This window comes from Oncorhynchus clarkii, chromosome 14 (genome assembly GCF_045791955.1).
Source record: "Oncorhynchus clarkii lewisi isolate Uvic-CL-2024 chromosome 14, UVic_Ocla_1.0, whole genome shotgun sequence".
In the NCBI taxonomy this organism is placed as follows: Eukaryota; Metazoa; Chordata; class Actinopteri; order Salmoniformes; family Salmonidae; genus Oncorhynchus; species Oncorhynchus clarkii.
Genome location: NC_092160.1, coordinates 38,342,272 through 38,366,035, shown reverse-complemented (window position 1 = coordinate 38,366,035; position 23,764 = coordinate 38,342,272). Strand labels below are relative to the sequence as shown.

The 23,764-nt window shown below is 46.6% G+C and overlaps 1 protein-coding gene across 4 annotated transcripts in view; it reads right to left on the bottom strand.

Annotated features, from left to right (window-relative positions):
* The window catches only part of LOC139366588 (PDZ and LIM domain protein 7-like), a 66,748-nt gene that overhangs the window by 30,975 nt on the left and 12,009 nt on the right, over positions 1-23,764 (bottom strand). For all 4 annotated transcript variants that reach the window (XR_011626777.1, XR_011626778.1, XM_071104263.1 and 1 more), the window contains exons 3-4: positions 11,397-11,548; positions 1,025-1,052 (exon numbers count right to left, since the gene is read on the bottom strand). Coding sequence is in view for 2 of the 4 variants with exons in the window: in XM_071104263.1 (XP_070960364.1) it covers positions 1,025-1,052; positions 11,397-11,548 (180 nt within the window). In the remaining 2 variants the exon portion in view is untranslated. The remainder of the gene's footprint in view (positions 1-1,024; positions 1,053-11,396; positions 11,549-23,764) is intronic.

Genomic DNA, 23,764 nt, shown 5'->3' with positions numbered 1-23,764 from the left:
GCAAGCAATGCAGGTGTAGAAGCACGGTGGCTAGGAAAAACTCCCTAGAAAGGCCAGAACCTAGGAAGAAACCTAGAGAGGAACCAGGCTATGAGGGGTGGCCAGAATCATACTGAATCAGAATGACTGTGGAGACTTTAAATGCAAGGTGAGTGTGTAAGTTGTTAAGAGACACCACTAGGAGCCAAACAGGGTCAATTCCTCTCATCTGACACCACAATGCAATATTACCAGCCTTGTAGGGGAAACGGTATGTGAGCATTGTCATAGACAGGGTAATAATGTTCTGGACTATGAAAGACGGAGGACTTGACTGACTGCTTAGTCACTGCCTAGTGAAGACAGGGATCTGTCGATTCACATTGCAGAAGCGTCACCATTCACAGGGTTTCAGGAGGTGTGAGGTTAAGACAGACACAGACATTAAAAATGCAAAAAATGTGAAACCCCTTTCCATGTATATCTTACTACTTTTGACCTGAGCCCTGATAGAGTAGTGCACTATACAGGGAATAAGGGTGGTGTTTGGGATGCAGCCCTGATAGAGTAGTGCACTATACAGGGAATAAGGGTGGTGTTTGGGATGCAGGCCTGGTAGAGTAGTGCACTATACAGGGAATAGGGTGGTGTTTGGGATGCAGGCCTGGTAGAGTAGTGCACTATACAGGGAATAGGGTGGTGTTTGGGATCCAGCCCTGATAGAGTAGTGCACTATACAGAGAATAGGGTGGTGTTTGGGATCCAGCCCTGATAGAGTAGTGCACTATACAGGGAATAGGGGTGGTGTTTGGGATGCAGGCCTGGTAGAGTAGTGCACTATACAGGGAATAGGGGTGGTGTTTGGGATGCAGCCCTGGTAGAGTAGTGCACTATACAGGGAATAGGGGTGGTGTTTGGGATGCAACCCTGATAGAGTAGTGCACTATACAGGGAATAGGGGTGGTGTTTGGGATGCAGCCCTGATAGAGTAGTGCACTATACAGGGAATAGGGTGGTGTTTGGGATGCAGGCCAGACACTCTTACCTTCTGATCGCCACCCGCATGGAAAGCTCTGAAAGAAAAGATGGGAAAATAAGGGTTAAGAAAGAAAAGAGTTAGTGCCAGTAGATCTTATAAAACCCACCGCAGTAGATCCTATAAAACCCACCGCAGTAGATCCTATAAAACCCACCGCAGTAGATCCTATAAAACCCACCGCAGTAGATCCTATAAAACCCACCGCAGTAGATCCTATAAAACCCACCGCAGTAGATCCTATAAAACCCACCGCAGTAGATCCTATAAAACCCACCGCAGTAGATCCTATAAAACCCACCGCAGTAGATCCTATAAAACCCACCGCAGTAGATCTTATAAAACCCACCGCAGTAGATCCTATAAAACCCACCGCAGTAGATCCTATAAAACCCACCGCAGTAGATCCTATAAAACCCACCGCAGTAGATCCTATAAAACCCACCGCAGTAGATCCTATAAAACCCACCGCAGTAGATCCTATAAAACCCACCGCAGTAGATCCTATAAAACCCACCGCAGTAGATCCTATAAAACCGTAAATTTATATGAAAGTCTGAATACATTATTTTCTGCATTTGAAAAAAACTTCTCAGAAAGTTAAGGTCTTTGTTCTGTGTAAAAATAGCCCTAGTTTGTTGCATTTCCATATTCAAGGAGCAGTGTTCAATGTGGACCTCAATATGGACTTCTGAAAACAGTTCTGAGATAGAAACATCAACTTCTCAGGGTCTAACTTGGTTTCATTTGCAGGAAATTCTATGTATACTAGACAGTCTGTGGTGTATAGTTTGTTTTCATTATAACATTGGTTAGTTTTGAAGAACATGCTTGGAGAATAAATGTTATTATATAGGCTTAGTTACCACAATCCAAAAGAAACAACAAAAAAAAACATTTAAAAAAATAAATAAAAAAAACAACGGGTTTTCCGATGTCTTAAAATGCAGGGAACTAAATCCATCAAACAAATTCATACGTCTCGATTTAAGTGTTAAATATGCACTCATCCAAAATATCCAAGGTTAGAATTACACCTGGTCTCCCAAAAATAGTAATGTGAAGCCCCATTACTTCCTAACACTGAGGCCCCATGTACCTCATTATTACTTCCCAACACTGAGGCCCCATGTACCTCATTATTACTTCCCAACACTGAGGCCCCATGTACCTCATTATTACTTCCTAACACTGAGGCCCCATGTACCTCATTATTACTTCCCAACACTGAGGCCCCATGTACCTCATTATTACTTCCCAACACTGAGGCCCCATGTACCTCATTATTACTTCCCAACACTGAGGCCCCATGTACCTCATTATTACTTCCCAACACTGAGGCCCCATGTACCTCATTATTACTTCCCAACACTGAGGCCCCATGTACCTCATTATTACTTCCCAACACTGAGGCTCCATGTACCTCATTATTACTTCAGAGGCCCCATGTACCTCATTATTACTTCCTAACACTGAGGCCACATGTACCTCATTATTACTTCCCAACACTGAGGCCCCAAGTACCTCATTAGAGGCCCTAAATTATCATTTTCTGGGCTTTATAATGAGAGTGCCTCTCCATAGCAATCACAGGCATCCCTCTCAATCCCTATAACATTCCTGTCCCCCGTCCCTATCCTATAACAGTCCTGTCCTACGTCCCTATCCTTTATCATGTCTGTCCTCCAGCCCTATCCTTTAACATGCCTGTCCTCCAGCCCTATCCTATAACAGTCCTGTCCTCCGTCCCTATCCTTTATCATGCCTGTCCTCCAGCCCTATCCTATAACAGTCCTGTCCTCCAGCCCTATCCTGTAACTGTCCTGTCCTCCGTCCCTATCCTGTAACAGTCCTGTCCTCCGTCCCTATCCTTTAACAGTCCTGTCCTCCGTCCCTATCCTTTAACAGTCCTGTCCTCCGTCCCTATCCTTTAACAGTCCTGTCCTCCAGCCCTATCCTATAACAGTCCTGTCCTCCAGCCCTATCCTGTAACTGTCCTGTCTTCCGTCCCTATCCTGTAACAGTCCTGTCCTCCGTCCCTATCCTGTAACAGTCCTGTCCTCCGTCCCTATCCTTTAACAGTCCTGTCCTCCGTCCCTATCCTTTAACAGTCCTGTCCTCCGTCCCTATCCTTTAACAGTCCTGTCCTCTGCTAACCTGGTCCCGGATCCGTTTGTGCCGTCCTGTTAACTCCCACGGTCAGGAGTTGGCATGAAAGCACAGCCAGATCTGGGATCAGGCTAGTCCTCATCCCCTATCCCTGTTAAATATTTCACTGGCTGATGTAGGTTAAGCATATATGAACCTAAATCTTCCCAAATGACACCCCATTCCCTATACAGTGAACTACGACGCAATCCAAATTGCACTCCACACTGCCCTCACCCACCTAAATAAGAGGAATACATAAGATAAGTCTGTTCATTGACTACAGCTCAGCGTTCCAACATCATTGTCCCCTCCAAGCTCAGGGCTCTGGGACTGAACACCTCCCTCTACAACTGGGTCCTGGACTTGCTGACGGGACTGGACCCGGCCGCAGGTGGTATTTACAATGACTGCCTACCCCGGCCAAACCCAGACAACGCTGGGCTCATTGTGCGCTGCCCTATAGGACTCCCAATCACGTCCGGTTGTGACACAGCCTGGATTACACACAACAATACTAGTAACAACAACGAGGCTTTTATAGAAAGTGACTTAGTCATACATGCATACATTTATCTATGGGTGGACCCGGGAATCGAACACACTAGCCTTGGCATTACAAGCACCGTGCTCTATCAACTGAGCGACAGAGACATCTTAAAACTAGGACGATGCTTCATCATAGCCGTGGAATATAAAACTAGGCCCCAAAAATCAAAGCCAATACAACGTTGTTCAGTCATAAAACTGTCCTCCTAACTCATCTGATAACCAAACTGTGGAAGCCTTCCAAACCCTGAGAGACGGAGGATAGAACAGCTCACATCCAGCATTAAAGAGATGTCTTTCAGCCTAACGCAACGCAACAGGAGCAGCTCACATCCAGCATAGAGATGTCTTTCAGCCTAACGCAACAGGAGCAGCCCACATCCAGCATTAAAGAGATGTCTTTCAGCCTAACGCAACGCAACAGGAGCAGCCCACATCCAGCATTAAAGATATGTCTTTCAGCCTAACGCAACGCAACAGGAGCAGCTTATTGTCTGTTGTGACAGAGGGGGGCGAGAGAGAGGGGGGCGAGAGAGAGGGGGGCGAGAGAGAGGGGGGCGAGGAAGAGAGGGGCGAGGAAGAGAGGGGCGAGGAAGAGGGGGGCGAGGGTCACGGGTAGGAGGAGGAATCCGTGTGATTTACAATAGCTCTTCTTTATAGAAGGCGTTGGGTTATACTGGAAGGAAACTGGAGAGAGAGAGAGACAGGTCTGTCTAGTGTGACATCAGATTCTGACGAGTACAGACCTGCCTAATCAATTACAACCAACACCTACGACTGAGAAACCCAACACACAAACAACGCATGCAGTGGTGACCCATTTATTCACAACATCATCGTCAACAGAGTGTACACACACACACACATTGGCATTTTCATACTGATCCCCCGTGGGAATCGAACCCACAACCCTAACATTGCAAGCGGCATGCTCTACCAACTGAGCCACACACACACACACAACACACACACACAATAAAGATGTTTTGCTCGATATGTAGTCTAATGACACAGTTCATATCCGTACCATTTCAGCTACAGACTAGTCTACAGCATCACCAGATATACTGTACTGAAAGGAAGTGACTGTACTCTACAGCATCACCAGATATACTGTACTGAAAGGAAGTGACTGTACTCTACAGCATCACCAGATATACTGTACTGAAAGGAAGTGGCTGTACTCTACAGCATCACCAGATATACTGTACTGAAAGGAAGTGACTGTACTCTACAGCATCACCAGATATACTGTACTGAAAGGAAGTGACTGTACTCTACAGCATCACCAGATATACTGTACTGAAAGGAAGTGGCTGTACTCTACAGCATCACCAGATATACTGTACTGAAATGAAGTGACTGTACTCTACAGCATCACCAGATATACTGTACTGAAAGGAAGTGACTGTACTCTACAGCATCACCAGATATACTGTACTGAAAGGAAGTGACTGTATGAAAAGAAAATCACACAAAAAAAAGTTCTCAATATGTTTATGTATGGTACACACCTGACACATCACTTTTAAAGGACCAAGCACAATGTTTGTTTAAAGACACAGTTCTCCAAAAGAGGAGGAGGTACAGGGTGTGATTCATAACATTTCAGGAACTTAGATTATGTCCTGTTTTGGCCAGTCAGTCAGTTTATGAATAGTACTGCCAAATTTAAAAAAACAAACTGACTGTGACCCTGAATCCAACCAGCCACTTTGTTCCTGTGCCCTGATCTGTTAGCTAAACCGCAGGTATACATCTGAACACTCACCAAAGTCTGGTCTGGTCTGACAGAAGACACAGGCTTCACCCCCCAAAAAGTAGTGCCCTATATAGGGAATAGGGTGCCATTGACCCATAGTATCTGGTCAAAAGTAGTGCCCTAAATAGGGAATAGGGTGCCATTGACCCATAGTATCTGGTCAAAAGTAGTGCACTAAATAGGGAATAGGGTGCCATTTGGGACCCAGACATATTCCACTACAGCAACAGATAGGAGGTAGAAGGACAGAGAAGACGACCTCTAACCCCCATCTCCTAGAGGAGAGGAGACGACCTCTAACCCCCATCTCCTAGAGGAGACGACCTCTAACCCCCATCTCCTAGAGGAGACGACCTCTAACCCCTATCTTTTAGAGAAGATGAGACTAAGGCAGCATCACAAATAGCACCTGTGACATCCCTCCCACTCTGTCTACTGGGATCTGCTGTTTGGTAGTCTGCTTGTTACAGGCCAGTGGGCCTGGGAGGATCATCAGATGTTGCACACCAGGGCAGGGTGACCACATCAGCCAACAACATCTCTTCCCTTTTCACCAGGGCAGGCTGACTTCCTGCACCTTTTGGTTGTTGGTCTGTTTTCACCAGGGCAGGCTGACTTCCTCCACCTTTTGGTTGTTGGTCTGTTTTCACCAGGGCAGGCTGACTTCCTGCACCTTTTGGTTGTTGGTCTGTTTTCACCAGAAAACTCTCCACTCATCCACACACTACTGATCATATAGACGTCCACAGCTTATGTTACATTTACCATTTAGTTTAATAAACGTATTTATTTTTTACATTAAAGTAAATGTAATTGGGGCGGCAGGTAGCCTTGTGGTTAGAGGGGGGCGGCAGGTAGCCTTGTGGTTAGAGGGGGGCGGCAGGTAGCCTTGTGGTTAGAGGGGGGTGGCAGGTAGCCTTGTGGTTAGAGGGGGGCGGCAGGTAGCCTTGTGGTTAGAGGGGGGCGGCAGGTAGCCTTGTGGTTAGAGGGGGGCGGCAGGTAGCCTTGTGGTTAGAGGGGGGCGGCAGGTAGCCTTGTGGTTAGAGGGGGGCGGCAGGTAGCCTTGTGGTTAGAGGGGGGCGGCAGGTAGCCTTGTGGTTAGAGGGGGGCGGCAGGTAGCCTTGTGGTTAGAGGGGGGCGGCAGGTAGCCTTGTGGTTAGAGGGGGGCGGCAGGTAGCCTTGTGGTTAGAGGGGGGCGGCAGGTAGCCTTGTGGTTAAAGCGTTGGACTAGTAACCAAAAGGTTGCTAGAACAGATCCCTGAGCTGACAAGACAAATCTGTCGTTCTGACCCTGAACAAGGCAGTTAACCCACTGTTCCTAGACCGTCATTGAAAATAAGAATTTGTTCGTAACTGACTTGCCTAGTTAAAAAAAAAATCAGTCATGTGTGGTCTCCCTTTGTTGTTATGAACTATGACCAGCTAACACAGTTGGGGCTCGTCCAATCTGAGATCTTGGTTATAGGGTAGTTTTGGTGGTATGTTTGTAAATTTTCCTCATTTGGTTTAGACTTCCTGTTTAGTGCACGGCCAGCTTGGAGCACCGTGTAAGGGTAGTAACTGGTGCCAAATTGGTTTCAGCTGTGTTGCTACAGTTCTAACAGTGCAACGTGGAACCATTTGTTAGGAAGTCTTTGTTAAAGCCATCATACATTATGTCATTTTTATCCTCGTTTGTGTAAAGCTTTATGAGTTTTGTTTTGGTGAATGCTGGAAGAGAAGCAGCCTTTGTCCCCCGTGTGTTGGGCTACAAAGCCCCCGTGTGTTGGGCTACAAAGCCCCCGTGTGTTGGGCTGCAAAGCCCCCGTGTGTTGGGCTGCAAAGCCCCCGTGTGTTGGGCTGCAAAGCCCCCGTGTGCTGGGCTACAAAGCCCCCGTGTGCTGGGCTACAAAGCCCCCGTGTGCTGGGCTACAAAGCCCCCGTGTGCTGGGCTACAAAGCCCCCGTGTGCTGGGCTACAAAGCCCCTGTGTGCTGGGCTACAAAGCCCCCGTGTGTTGGGCTACAAAGACCCTTGTAGGTCTTTATGCCCATTTCCTAATCATTGGGGGTTTAGGTGCTGGTATATGTGTTACGTACATCTTTTTTTCTGGCCTAGCTATGCCACTTAGTCCACGTACTGCATCTCAACTTGAGAAGCATGCAGAACCTTTTGGAAAAGCCAGTGCTTCTGACTAATGCTGCAAACGATTGAGGGTTCTCTCGTCTTTGTAGGATGGGAAGAGAAAGTGACAGTCAAAATGTTGTAACCAGCTATCTGGTGTACAGGTCTGGGCTGGGGTCATTCTGGGTTAGCTGGTGTACAGGTCTGGGCTGGGGTCATTCTGGGTTAGCTGGTGTACAGGTCTGGGCTGGGGTCATTCTGGGTTAGCTGGTGTACAGGTCTGGACTGGGGTCATTCTGGGTTAGCTGGTGTACAGGTCTGGGCTGGGGTCATTCTGGGTTAGCTGGTGTACAGGTCTGGACTGGGGTCATTCTGGGTAACCAGTTAGCTGGTGTACAGGTCTGGGCTGGGGTCATTCTGGGTTAGCTGGTGTACAGGTCTGGGCTGGGGTCATTCTGGGTTAGCTGGTGTACAGGTCTGGTCTGGGGTGATCCTGGGTAACCAGTTGGTGTACAATTGTGCGCTGCCTCACTGGTCTTCCGGTCGCGGCCTGCTGCGACAAACCCTGGGATCAAACCCGGGTCTGTAGTGACGCCTTATAGACCGCTGCTCCACTAGGAAGGCAGATAATGCCCTACTTTATGACCAGGCCCCAGAGTGCACTTTGAAGGGAATAGGGTTCTATTTCAGATACAGACCACATGTTGGTTTTCATTACTCATCTATTAAATCACAGACGTATGACTTTCTCTCTCTCCCTCACAAACGGATGAGGTAGTTACAGTCTCCCTCCTCAGACACACACTCACTCCTTTTTTAGGCTTTCGGGTTGAGGCTGTTACGTGACCTCTTCAAGAAGGAAGACTGTCAATTCAGCACTCCAGATTTTTTCCATATGTGCGGGGGGGGGGGGGGGGGGGGCGAGAGCGAGGGTGAGAGAGCGGTGTCAGAATGGAAAGCTAAATAGTTTAGTGTCACTCTAAACCTTCTTGATGGTCTCAGGCCATAATATCGGGTCAGCCATATTCCTGAAGTCACTCACGCCTCGCATTCTAACTGTAGATCTGGTCTCTGTTCTGATTGTGTCCGAAATGGCACTCTATTCCCTATATAGTGCCCTAATTCAGGGTCGACAGGGCCCTACGTCAGGCCAGTCAGTCACAGCCTTGTTTATTAACAGTGTATCTAGTCTGACTTAATTTTTTAACATAGTCCTGAGTCCCTACAGTCGGTCAGTGTGGACAGTAGGTGTTCAGACTCAATAGCTTGTTCATTAGATTTAGAGATATCTACGGTTCAGACACTCACTCACTGTACCATCACTATCTACAGTTCAGACTCCCTCACTGTACCATCACTATCTACAGTTCAGACTCCCTCACTATCTACAGTTCAGACTCCCTCACTGTACCATCACTATCTACAGTTCAGACTCCCTCACTATCTACAGTTCAGACTCCCTCACTATCTACAGTTCAGACTCCCTCACTATCTACAGTTCAGACTCCCTCACTATCTACAGTTCAGACTCCCTCACTATCTACAGTTCAGACTCCCTCACTATCTACAGTTCAGACTCCCTCACTATCTACAGTTCAGACTCCCTCACTATCTACAGTTCAGACTCCCTCACTGTACCATCACTATCTACAGTTCAGACTCCCTCACTATCTACAGTTCAGAGACTCCCTCACAGTACCATCACTATCTACAGTTCAGACTCCCTCACTGTACCATCACTATCTAGAGTTCAAATCAAATTTGTGAAATGTAATTTGTCACAGGCACTGAATACAACAGATGTAGACCTTTCTGGGAAATGCTTACTTACAAGCCCATTACCAACAACGCAGTTGGTTTAGGTGGGGGTCAATGCAAATAGTCTGGGTAGCCATTGGATTAGACGTTCAGGAGTCTTATGGCTTGGGGGTAGAAGCTGTTTAGAAGCCTCTTGGTCCTAGACTTGGTGCTCCGGTACCGCTTGCCGTGCGGTAGCAGAGAGAACAGTCTATGACTAGACTTGGCGCTCCGGTACCTCTTGCCGTGCGGTAGCAGAGAGAACAGTCTACGACTAGGGTGGCTGGAGTCTTTGACCATTTTTAGGGCCTTCCTGACACCGCCTAGTATAGAGGACCTGGATGGCAGGAAGCTTGGCCCCAGTGATGTACTGGGCCATTCGTACTACCCTCTGTAGTGCCTTACGGTCAGATGCCGAGCAGTTGCCATACCAGGCGGTGATGCAACCGGTCAGGATGCTCTCGGTGGTGCAGCTGTAAAACCTTTTTAGGATCTGGGGACCCATGCCAAGTCTTTTCAGTGTCCTGAGGGGGAATAGACATTGTCGTGCCTGCTTCACGACTGTCTCGGTGTGTTTGGACCAGGATAGTTTGTTGGTGATGTGGACGGACACCAAGGAACTTGAAGCTCTCAACCTGCTCCACTGGAGCCAGGTGGATGAGAATGGAGGCGTGCTCGCTCGGGTCCTCATTGTCCTGTCGTCCACGATCATCTCCTTTGTCTTGACCACATTACGGGAGAGGTCGTTCAGACACCCTCACTAACAGTACTGGTTCCATGTCTGTGTGACCCGAAGTCACCACTACAACCCGTCTTGTTGCAACGTGCTTTCACTGTTAACAGCAGCTGACACGTAAATCGATGAAACGGACAGGATAGACGGTGGCTTGGTTGTTATTTCAACACCTCTATAGGCATCTATGCAGGAGATTCTAACCAAACAGAAATGTTACCACATCTTTCATTTTCTGTTAGAAATGAGCTGTTGGCTTGACATAAAATGTTTTTGTTATTGAGTAGGGAGTTTCTAAGAGGAGTAAATACAATATGATTCTGTAGGTAGCAGGTATGTTATCCAACCCCAACCCCAGCTTCACTTTATTTAAAATCACCAAAGAGGTTTTAATCTCATTTAATATAGTTTTTTTACAACAGAATTTGAAAGCAAGGCATCTCAAACCACTCCTAACTAACTAACTAACTAACTAACTAACTAACTAACATGGTCCAAGCACACCAAGACAGTCGTGAAGAGGGCATGACAAAACCTATTCCCCCTCAGGACACTAAAAAGATTTGGCATGGGTCCTCAGTTCCTCAAAAGGTTTTACAGCTGCACCATCGAGACCTTTGACTGATTGCGTCACCGCCTGGTACGGCAACTGCTCGGCCTCCGACCGCAAGGACACTACGGAGGGTAGTGTGTACGGCCCAGTACATCACTGAGGCCAAACTTCCTGCCATCCAGGACCTCTACACCAGGCAGTGTCAGAGGAAGGCCCTAAAAAAATGGTCAGGGACTCCAGCCACCCTAGCCATAGACTGTTCTCTCTGCTACCGCACGGCAAGCGGTATCGGAGCACCAAGTCTAGGACCTAGAGGCTTCTAAACAGCTTCTACCCCCCAAGCCATAAGACTCCTGAACAGCTAATTAAATGGCTGCCCAGACTGTTTGCTTTGCCCCCCGCCCCATAGTATGTATGGTATATTCTGGTATGGTACAGTGGGTGAGTTTAGTATGTATGGTATATTCTGGTATGGTATAGTGGGTGAGTTTAGTATGTATGGTATATTCTGGTATGGTACAGTGGGTGAGTAGTGTATACAGTACGGTCTAGTTATATTACTGAGGGTGAGTATAGTGTATACAGTACGGTCTAGTTATATTACTGAGGTGAGTATAGTGTATACAGTACGGTCTAGTTATATTACTGAGGGTGAGTATAGTGTATACAGTACGGTCTAGTTATATTACTGAGGGTGAGTATAGTGTATACAGTACGGTCTAGTTATATTATCTTACTTGCTGAGGGTGAGGGTGAGAGACTCCTCTGCTGCTCTGATCTTGTTCTGTGCCTCCACATGGGTCATGTCTTCTGCGTTGGTCTCTCCGATGGACACCACCCAATCTCCCACGCCCACACCGGCCTGGGCGGCCTTACCCCCGGGGGTCAGCTGTAGAGGGGGAGAGAGAGAGAGAGGGGGGGGGGGGGGGGGTGGATTGTGGTTCTCAACAGGGGCACTCACTTATAAAGACATACGACCTTTGGCCTATTAAAGATGGTCACTGACAAGAACACGTTATGATTACCTGTGAAATCAGGTAACAGTATAGTTGTATAAGTACATGTGTCTCTGCGTCTCTCAATATTTTCATGGTTAAATGGAACAAACACCTGCCCTAACCGACATAGTGCTTATTCAAAGCAATTCATGTTAATGAGTCAACAACAGGGCTGATCTAGAGGAAATGATATCTAGTCAGTAACAGGGCTGATCTAGAGGATATCTAGTCAACAACAGGGCTGATCTAGAGGAAAGGATATCTAGTCAGTAACAGGGCTGATCTAGAGGATATCTAGTCAACAACAGGGCTGATCTAGAGGAAAGGATATCTAGTCAGTAACAGGGCTGATCTAGAGGATATCTAGTCAACAACAGGGCTGATCTAGAGGAAAGGATATCTAGTCAGTAACAGAGCTGATCTAGAGGATATCTAGTCAACAACAGGGCTGATCTAGAGGGAAGAATCAGAGGATATCTAGCCAACAACAGGGCTGATCTAGAGGGAAGAATCAGAGGATATCTAGTCAGTAACATGGCTGATCTAGAGGGAAGGATCAGAGGATATCTAGTCAACAACAGGGCTGATCTAGAGGAAAGGATATCTAGCCAACAACAGGGCTGATCTAGAGGGAAGAATCAGAGGATATCTAGCCAACAACAGGGCTGATCTAGAGGGAAGAATCAGAGGATATCTAGCCAACAACAGGGCTGATCTAGAGGGAAGGATCAGAGGATATCTAGTCAACAACAGGGCTGATCTAGAGGGAAGAATCAGAGGATATCTAGCCAACAACAGGGCTGATCTAGAGGGAAGAATCAGAGGATATCTAGCCAACAACAGGGCTGATCTAGAGGGAAGAATCAGAGGATATCTAGCCAACAACAGGGCTGATCTAGAGGGAAGAATCAGAGGATATCTAGCCAACAACAGGGCTGATCTAGAGGGAAGGATCAGAGGATATCTAGCCAACAACAGGGCTGATCTAGAGGGAAGAATCAGAGGATATCTAGCCAACAACAGGGCTGATCTAGAGGGAAGAATCAGAGGATATCTAGCCAACAACAGGGCTGATCTAGAGGGAAGAATCAGAGGATATCTAGCCAACAACAGGGCTGTTCTAGAGGGAAGAATCAGAGGATATCTAGCCAACAACAGGGCTGATCTAGAGGGAAGAATCAGAGGATATCTAGCCAACAACAGGGCTGATCTAGAGGGAAGAATCAGAGGATATCTAGCCAACAACAGGGCTGATCTAGAGGGAAGAATCAGAGGATATCTAGCCAACAACAGGGCTGATCTAGAGGGAAGGATCAGAGGATATCTAGCCAACAACAGGGCTGATCTAGAGGGAAGAATCAGAGGATATCTAGCCAACAACAGGGCTGATCTAGAGGGAAGAATCAGAGGATATCTAGCCAACAACAGGGCTGATCTAGAGGGAAGAATCAGAGGATATCTAGCCAACAACAGGGCTGATCTAGAGGGAAGGATCAGAGGATATCTAGCCAACAACAGGGCTGATCTAGAGGGAAGAATCAGAGGATATCTAGCCAACAACAGGGCTGATCTAGAGGGAAGAATCAGAGGATATCTAGCCAACAACAGGGCTGATCTAGAGGGAAGAATCAGAGGATATCTAGCCAACAACAGGGCTGATCTAGAGGGAAGGATCAGAGGATATCTAGCCAACAACAGGGCTGATCTAGAGGGAAGGATCAGAGGATATCTAGCCAACAACAGGGCTGATCTAGAGGGAAGAATCAGAGGATATCTAGCCAACAACAGGGCTGATCTAGAGGGAAGAATCAGAGGATATCTAGCCAACAACAGGGCTGATCTAGAGGGAAGAATCAGAGGATATCTAGCCAACAACAGGGCTGATCTAGAGGGAAGAATCAGAGGATATCTAGCCAACAACAGGGCTGATCTAGAGGGAAGGATCAGAGGATATCTAGCCAACAACAGGGCTGATCTAGAGGGAAGAATCAGAGGATGTCGAGTCAAAGGGAACAGGATCAGAGAGATGAAAGTGCACACTGAAACATTCTAGGGCATAGCACGTTCACACCAATCAACAGATGTGTCCTCTTGCTCTTACCGGTAGCTAGCGGACCCCAGAAGGGCCTTTTAAACACTGTATTCACTAAATATACATACACAAAGTCGTCAAGAGGATTCCTGTTTGGGTCTGTTATCACCGGCTAGTGATTTGTAGAGGGAACCTAAGGGCTCTGTGTCTGACAAGTTCTCACTGTGTGTGTGTGTGTGTGTGTGTGTTCAGCCAGATGGTGCCCCACACCACAATGAGGACATGAGGTAAGAGTCCAATCAGCACTATGACATCACCTCTTATGATCCACTGCAGATGTGGACCGAAGCTTTGGAGTGAAGTTCAACTCCCGACAGGACACTACAGAGAGAGAGCGGCTCCACCCCAAATGGTACCCTATTCCCTACAAGAGCTCTGATCTAAAGTAGTGCACTATGGGCCCCGAATAGGGTGCGATTTGGGAAGCAGTGAGAGACAAGGTCTAAACCAGATGTGTCTCCATACCAAGGCTGTATAATTTATTTATTTTACCTTTATTTAACAACGGCAAGCCAGTTAAGAACAAATTCTTGTTTACAATGACCAAACCTGGACGACTCTGGGCCAATTGTGCGCCGCCCTATGGGATGTGTATGATACTAGCTAGCAGCACGACTCATCTGCTACTGTACATCAGGGATGGGCAACCGGTGCGTTTGGTAGGCCTGAGGACCTGTAGAAACATCTCAAGGATCATCGATGGAAACAGGATGCACCTGTTGCTCAATTTCGAGTCTCATAGCAAAAGGGTCTGAAAACGTGTGTAAATAAAAAGGTGTTTATTTTTTTTTTATAAATTGGCAAACATTTCTAACAAAAACTGTTTTCACTTTGTCATTATGCTGTATTGTGTTTAGAATGATTTAATTATTTTAGCCATTTTAGAACAAGGATTTAACGTAACAAAATGTGTAAAAAGTAAAGGGGTCTGAATACTTTCCAAATGCACTGTATAAAATCTTTAACTTTAAAATGTCCATTTGTTCTCGTCGCCGTCACGAGGGGGGGTTGGTAAAAAGTTCTCGCAAGGTATGTGTGTGTGTGGGGGGGGGGGGGGCTCGAGCCGCAGACCCATGAGCCACTGAGGCCCCTCAATTTTTTGGGGGCACCCCCACCCAAGTTGCCCATCCCTGCTGTACGTGATATGAGCTAGCATCACGACTCATCTGTTAGTGTAGATTATATTAGGGAAAGGGAATACCGAGTTAGTCGCACAACTGAATGCATTCATCCAAAATACGATGCATTCAGCAAGTATTCAGACCCCTTCCCTTTTTCCACATTGTTACGTTACAGCCTCATCCTGAAATGGATAAAATAAATGTTTGTCATCAAGCTACACACAATACCCCATAATGACATCACAATAACCCATAATGACATCACAATAACCCATAATGACATCACAATACCCCATAATGACATCACAATACCCCATAATGACATCACAAAACCCCATAAAATAACAAAGCGAAAATAGGTTTAGACATTTTTGCAAATGTATAAATAATAAAAAACAGAAATACTGTATTTACATAAGTATTCAGACAATTTGCTATGAGACTCGAAATTGAGCTAAGGTTCATCCTGTTTCCATTGATCATCCTTGAGATGTTTCTACAACTTGATTGGAGTCCACCTGTGGTAAAATTCAATTGATTGGACATTATTTGGAAAGGCACACACCTGTCTATATAAAAGGTCCCACAGTTGACAATGGACGTCAGAGCAAGAACCTAGCCAGGTCGAAGGAATTGTCCGTAGAGCTCCGAGACTATATTGTGTCAAGGCACAGATCTGGGGAAGGGTACCCAAAAAATGTATTCAGCATTGAAGGTCCCCAAGAACACAACGGCCTCCATCATTCTTTAGTGGAATAAGTTTGGAACCACCAAGACTCTTCCTAGAGCTGGCCACCGGGCTAAAGTGAGCAATCGGGGGAGAAGGGCCTTGGTCAGGGAGGTGATAAAGAACCCAATAGTCTATCTAACAGAGCTCCAGAGTTCTTCTGTGGAGATGGGAGAACCTTCCAGAAGCACAACCATCTCTGCAGCACTCCACCAAATCAGGCCTTTATGGTAGTGTGGCCAGACGGAAGCAACTCCTCAGTAAAAGACACATGACAACCCGCTTGGAGTTTGCCAAAAGGCACCTAAAGGACTATCATGACGCTAGCTCTGTCAGTGAATTGGCTAGCAGAGCTGTGAACAACCCCCCCCCCCCCCACCCTCCTGTTACGCCCACATCCTAAATTCTATGTGGAGACTCCTCTCCCTGACCATCCGCTCTCCCTGACCATCCGCTCTCCCTACATCCCAGAATTTGAGAATTGAACAATATTCCTATTTTGGAGAACGTGCAAACGGTTGGTGGAGAAGCCATCTACGACCCGGTCCGTTTTGTTTCATGTTTGTGACCTCATGAAAGACAATACAACCACATTACCATAACTCTGTTTATACAGGAGCCTCTGTTCTGAGGTTTGCATCTAATTATTGTATAAAATGAATGAGTAAAGATGAAACTATTTGCGAAATGATGTAATGTGATGTGTGGAAGTTGTTACTGTAGATGATATTAACTAGCAGTCCGACACGACACCACAGGTCACCTAACTGACTAGATGATATTAACTAGCAGTCCGACACGACACCACAGGTCACCTAACTGACTAGATTATATTAACTAGCAGTCTGACACGACACCACAGGTCACCTAACTGACTAGATGATATTAACTAGCAGTCTGACATGACACCACAGGTCACCTAACTGACTAGATGATATTAACTAGCAGTCTGACATGACACCACAGGTCACCTAACTGACTAGATGATATTAACTAGCAGTCTGACACGACACCACAGGTCACCTAACTGACTAGATGATATTAACTAGCAGTCCGACACGACACCACAAGTCACCTAACTGACTAGATGATATTAACTAGCAGTCTGACACGACACCACAGGTCACCTAACTGACTAGATGATATTAACTAGCAGTCCGACACCACACCACATGTCACCTAACTGACTAGATGATATTAACTAGCAGTCTGACACCACACCACAGGTCACCTAACTGACCAGATAATATTAACTAGCAGTCCGACACGACACCACAGATCACCTAACCGACTAGATGATATTAACTAGCAGTCCGACACGACAGGTCACCTAAGTGCGACAGTACAGGATAGGATTATACTAGTGTGAATTATTTTTAAAAATTATGTAATGTATATAAGTTGGATCATTCCTGACATCAGACATGAGTTACAGCCACATCACACACAGTAGGGAACAAGCTGCATATATGAACCTTAAACCACTCGGAGTCCCTACCTTGCCAGGCCTGCTGCAGCAAGGTCCCTAGTGGCACCTTCTCCGCACAAGGCTCTGGTCAAACAAAGTGCACTATATAGCGAATAGGGTGCCACTTGGAGACACTTCAAAGTGTCCTTTAAAAAAAAAATAACTCTTGACATCCACCACAGAGGCTGTTAATACACACGTCGGAGATCGTATGAAGAGAGAGGAGATGCCAGAATGTGCTTAGTAAGGGCCTTACTCAGCCTTGTCCCGGAGGCTTAACGAAATGTGTCAAAGTCTCAGATCACTGAGAGTACAAAGTGTTCAACATCAGATCACTAAAAAAAAAGGAGAGCGAGCCAGAGAAAGCCAAAGCAAGGCTGAACATCACAGGGCTAAACCCCGGCTGGAATACTGATTTCTGTCATGTAGACATCGTCTGAGTCCCAAAATAAAGCCCTATTCCTTATCTAGTGCACTAGATGGGGACTATGGTCCATAGAGCCCTGGTCAACAGTAGTGCACTACATGGGGACTATGGTCTGATTTGGGATGCAGACCCTGGTGTGTGAAGACATCGATTACCCCGTCCTATCCGGTTATTGATCCCTTTAGACTATTGGTTCATAAATGATCAGAAGATTTTAGACCCTAAATCATTGGTTTCTGTCGTGTTCCACTAAGCTATACGATTCAACTGCTTTGATTCAGCACATTAAAACAGACTGAGGGAAAGTCCCGTAGCGGAAGATACAGCTCCCTTGTGGAGTGGTTTAATTTCAGCTTCCCTTGACTGTAGAAACCTGGGGGGAAAAAAGCCAGGTCGTTCCAAGATCGATGCTGAAATTGGACGTCTATCCATGTCTTGAGGACGTTGAGACGTTGCCCTGAAAAACAGCCACTAGGGGCAACATTGAGAGCTATTACCATAAAGAAGTTTTGGGTAATCCCACGACTCTGGGTAATCCCACGACTCTGGGTAATCCCACGACTCTGGGTAATCCCACGACTCTGGGTAATCCCACGACTCTGGGTAATCCCACGACTCTGGGTAATCCCACGACGCTGGGTAATCCCACGACGCTGGGTAATCCCATGACGCTGGGTAATCCCATGACGCTGGCAGGTTGTGGATCAGAAGGTTGTGTGTTCGCTCCCAGTCGTGGACACTCGTTTCTATTTTAACCCTATCCCAAACCTTAACCCTTCAGAATGAGAGTCTAAAAACCTAACCCTTCATTTGGAAATGGGACGATACACAGAAGTAGGAGTAACGCTGACGTTTGAAGAACGTGGATAAAAGTATGCAGTCAGGCAGCTTGTTGAAAAAAAGCATCTGGTTTGTTTTCGGTGGGGGGGGGGGGGGGTACAATAAATATATTCCTTATGAAAATCAAACATCAAGTTAATCACTTGTGATCTACCCAGGCTGGAAACAATTAAAGATACAACTAAAAGGGTGTTACAGAGAAACACCACACGCAGGCCCCTCCCCTCCACACCACACCACACCACACGCAGGCCCCTCCACACCACACCACACCACACGCAGGCCCCTCCCCACCACACCACACCACACGCAGGCCCCTCCACACCACACCACACGCAGGCCCCTCCCCACCACACCAAGGCCCCTCCCCTCCACACCACACGCAGGCCCCTCCACACCACACCACACGCAGGCCCCTCCACACCACACCACACGCAGGCCCCTCCACACCACACCACACGCAGGCCCCTCCACACCACACGCAGGCCCCTCCACACCACACCACACCACACGCGGGCCCCTCCACACCACACCACACGCGGGCCCCTCCACACCACACCACACGCGGGCCCCTCCACACCACACCACACCACACGCGGGCCCCTCCACACCACACGCAGGCCCCTCCACACCACACGCAGGCCCCTCCACACCACACGCAGGCCACACCACACCACACGCAGGCCCCTCCACACCACACCACACGCGGGCCCCTCCACACCACACCACACCACACGCGGGCCCCTCCACACCACACCACACCACACCACACGCGGGCCCCTCCACACCACACGCAGGCCCCTCCGGTGACTGGTATTCTGAGGCGGCATGGGCTGAGAGAAGGTGAACAGGGGGCTTTTGTGGAACAGAGTAGAGAGCAGATTATAATAGAAACCAGTAGAGACAGTAAAGCCTAGCAGATTATAATAGAAACCAGTAGAGCAGATTATAATAGAAACCAGTAGAGCAGATTATAATAGAAACCAGTAGAGAGCAGATTATAATAGAAACCAGTAGAGAGCAGATTATAATAGAAACCAGTAGAGACAGTAAAGCCTAGCAGATTATAATAGAAACCAGTAGAGAGCAGATTATAATAGAAACCACTAGAGAGCAGATAATAGAAACCAGTAGAGAGCAGATTATAATAGAAACCAGTAGAGAGCAGATTACAATAGAAACCAGTAGAGACAGTAAAGCCCAGCAGATTATAAAAGAAACCAGTAGAGACAGTAAAGCCTAGCAGATTATAATAGAAACCAGTATAGAGCAGATTATAATAGAAACCAGTAGAGAGCAGATTATAATAGAAACCAGTAGAGAGCAGATTATAATAGAAACCAGTAGAGAGCAGATTATAATAGAAACCAGTAGAGAGCAGATTATAATAGAAACCAGTAGAGACAGTAAAGACTAGCAAAGCAGATTATAATATAAACCAGTAGAGACAGTAAAGACTAGCAGAGCAGATTATAATAGAAACCAGTAGAGACAGTAAAGCCTAGCAGATTATAATAGAAACCAGTAGAGACAGTAAAGCAGATTATAGTGAGTGGTGAGAGATGCAGAGTGCTTAGTAAGAATGAGTGAGTGAAACCGTAGAGAGAGGTAGAGGCAGCAGAGTAGGTGTGTGTGTCTCTCTCCGGCCTGTGATGGACACCACCTGTGTCGACGGCTCAGGTTTAGATCACAGCTGTTCCTGTTCTTCAGAAGGAAGGTGATATCTCAGCGTCCCAAATGGCACCTTATTCCCCATTAGGGGCCTGGTCTAAAGTAGTGTACTATATAGGGAATAGGGCTCAGGTCTATAGTAGTGTACTATATAGGGAATAGGGCTCAGGTCTATAGTAGTGCACTATATAGGGAATAGGGTCCTGGTCTATAGTAGTGCACTATATAGGGAATAGGGTCCTGGTCTAAAGTAGTGCACTATATAGGGAATAGGGTTCTGGTCTAAAGTGGTGCACTATATAGGGGATATGGCCCTGGACTAAAGTAGTGCACTATATAGGGAATAGGGTCCTGGTCTAAAGTAGTGCACTATATAGGGAATAGGGTCCTGGTCTAAAGTAGTGCACTATATAGGGAATAGGGTCCTGGTCTAAAGTAGTGTACTATATAGGGAATAGGGCCCTGGTCTATAGTGGTGCACTATATAGGGAATATGGCCCTGGTCTAAAGTACTGCACTATATAGGGAATAGGGCTCTGGTCTAAAGTAGTGCACTATATAGGGAATAGGGCTCTGGTCTAAAGTAGTGCACTATATAGGGAATAGGGCTCTGGTCTAAAGTAGTGCACTATATAGGGAATAGGGCTCTGGTCTAAAGTAGTGCACTATATAGGGAATAGGGCCCTGGTCTAAAGTAGTGCACTATATAGGGAATAGGGCTCTGGTCTAAAGTAGTGCACTATATAGGGAATAGGGTTCTGGTCTAAAGTAGTGCACTATATAGGGAATAGGGTTCTGGTCTAAAGTAGTGCACAATATAGGGAATAGGGTTCTGGTCTAAAGTAGTGCACTATATAGGGAATAGGGCTCTGGTCTAAAGTAGTGCACTATATAGGGAATAGGGCCCTGGTCTAAAGTAGTGCATTATATAGGGAATAGGGCCCTGGTCTAAAGTAGTGCATTATATAGGGAATAGGGTGTCATTTGGGATGCATTCCATAGTAAAATGCTGTGCTCAGGCCTTTAGACGAGAGAGGGGGAAGGAAGGAGCCAACATACCCCCTCACAGTTAGTCAATACTAGGAAGGAAGGAAGGAAGGAAGGAAGGAAGGAAGGAAGGAAGGAAGGAAGGAAGGAAGGAAGGAAGGAAGGAAGGAACTAACATATCCCACCACAGTTAGTCAATACTAGGAAGGAAGGAACTAACATATCCCACTACAGTTAGTCAATACTAGGAAGGAAGGAGACTAGGAGAGGGGACAACAAACCCTGCGACACATCAAACCATACCACATACACAAATTAAATCACATGGTCTCATATGATCTGCCATTTGTAATAAAAAAAGACTGCTTTTAAAAACGTTCATTACGAGCATAAAGGAGTTAGAAACAGCTGCATCTTATCGGCAAGACAACGACGGTGTATCGGCAAGACAACGACGGCGTATCGGCAAGACAACGACGGCGTATCGGCAAGACAACGACGGCGTATCGGCAAGACAACGACGGCGTATCGGCAAGACAAATGATAGCGTATCATTGAGTTTTCTATTAAAACAACGGAAAATCAGTCAAACTGTTACTTTTAAAAAAAAAACACATTAATTCTGATAGTGAAACCAATTTATAAAATACATGACTCATTCTGATCAACGAAAGTCAACCTAGATAATTTCAAAATGTCTCTGATGTCATCTATTACCGTGAACAGTAATACATTACATAAAGTCTACCAGTACCTTTCAATCTACTGTGTTTTATTAAAGGTGAGGTCTACCAGTACCTTTCAATCTACTGTGTTTTATTAAAGGTGAGGTCTACCAGTACCTTTCAATCTACTGTGTTTTATTAAAGGTGAGGTCTACCAGTACCTTTCAATCTACTGTGTTTTATTAAAGGTGAGGTCTACCAGTACCTTTCAATCTACTGTGTTTTATTAAAGGTGAGGTCTACCAGTACCTTTCAATCTACTGTGTTTTATTAAAGGTGAGGTCTACCAGTACCTTTCAATCTACTGTGTTTTATTAAAGGTGAGGTCTACCAGTACCTTTCAATCTACTGTGTTTTATTAAAGGTGAGGTCTACCAGTACCTTTCAATCTACTGTGTTTTATTAAAGGTGAGGTCTACCAGTACCTTTCAATCTACTGTGTTTTATTAAAGGTGAGGTCTACCAGTACTTTTCAATCTACTGTGTTTTAAACGCCTCTCACCTGTCCATACAGGTGGCCATTCTCTCCATGCACATTTGACTAAACTGACAATGCAAGTTCAGTGCCTCAGTTCCCCATAACCCAGCCCTACACTGCCAGTTCCCCATAGCCCAGCCCTACACTGCCAGTTCCCCATAACCCAGCCCTACACTACCAGTTCCCCATAACCCAGCCCTACACTGCCAGTTCCCCATAACCCAGCCCTACACTGCCAGTTCCCCATAACCCAGCCCTACACTGCCAGTTCCCCATAACCCAGCCATACACTGCCAGTTCCCCATAACCCAGCCCTACACTGCCAGTTCCCCATAACCCAGCCCTACACTACCAGTTCCCCATAACCCAGCCCTACACTGCCAGTTCCCCATAACCCAGCCCTACACTGCCAGTTCCCCATAACCCAGCCCTACACTGGCAGATACACAGCTAGCCAGCTTCTCCTTGCGTCAGAGCTCTGGCCTGGGAGATACACAGCTAGCCATCTTCCCCTTACATCACTCATAGCACAGCTGAGGGAAGCCCATAAATATCCCTCTGAGAAATGGAAAGTAGAGCCTGCTGGCTGCTGGGCTGCTGTAAGGCTCCAGTATCTACCGCGGTGACAGTAAATACTGTAGCACTAACTCAAGGTAAATCTAGTTCTGATAGTGACTCACAACACAATTCATTCACATGAACCAGTCCTTTACAACAAAGCCAGCTGCTAGACGTATTCCACCTTAGTGTCAGCTCCTAGCAGTAAGTCATGGTAAAAAACAGCCGTGTCATCCAGGTTTAACCAGATGATGTAGCCTTTTATTTAAGACCTTTCCTTTGTAACAAAGCTGTTGGGGCCAGTACCAATCAGCGAGAACACCTAGCATTAACTCAAAGCTGTTGGGGCCAGTACCAATCAGCGAGAACACCTAGCATTAACTCAAAGCTGTTGGGGGAGGGTACCAATCAGCGAGAACACCTAGCATTAACTCAAAGCTGTTGGGGGAGGGTACCAATCAGCGAGAACACCTAGCATTAACTCAAAGCTGTTGGGGCCAGTACCAATCAGCGAGAACACCTAGCATTAACTCAAAGCTGTTGGGGCCAGTACCAATCAGCGAGAACACCTAGCATTAACTCAAAGCTGTTGGGGCCAGTACCAATCAGCAAGAACACCTAGCATTAACTCAAAGCTGTTGGGGGAGGGTACCAATCAGCGAGAACACCTAGCATTAACTGGCAGTGATGTCAGCGGTAAAGCATTCCTTTGGGGATGTGAGAAGGTAGTCAGTCATGTGGTGTTCTGGGAGACTGATGATGATGTCAGGACACTTGGGTTGAGTCCCAAATGGAACTCCAGTCCCTACATTTATTCATTTAAGGCTAATCAGTAGTGCACCACTTTTGACCAGACCCATAGGGAATAGGGCACCACTTTTGACCAGGCCCATAAGGAATAGGGCACCACTTTTGACCAGACCCATAGGGAATAGGGCACCACTTTTGACCAGACCCATAGGGAATAGGGCACCACTTTTGACCAGGCCAATAGGGCTTTGGTGCACTAGGGA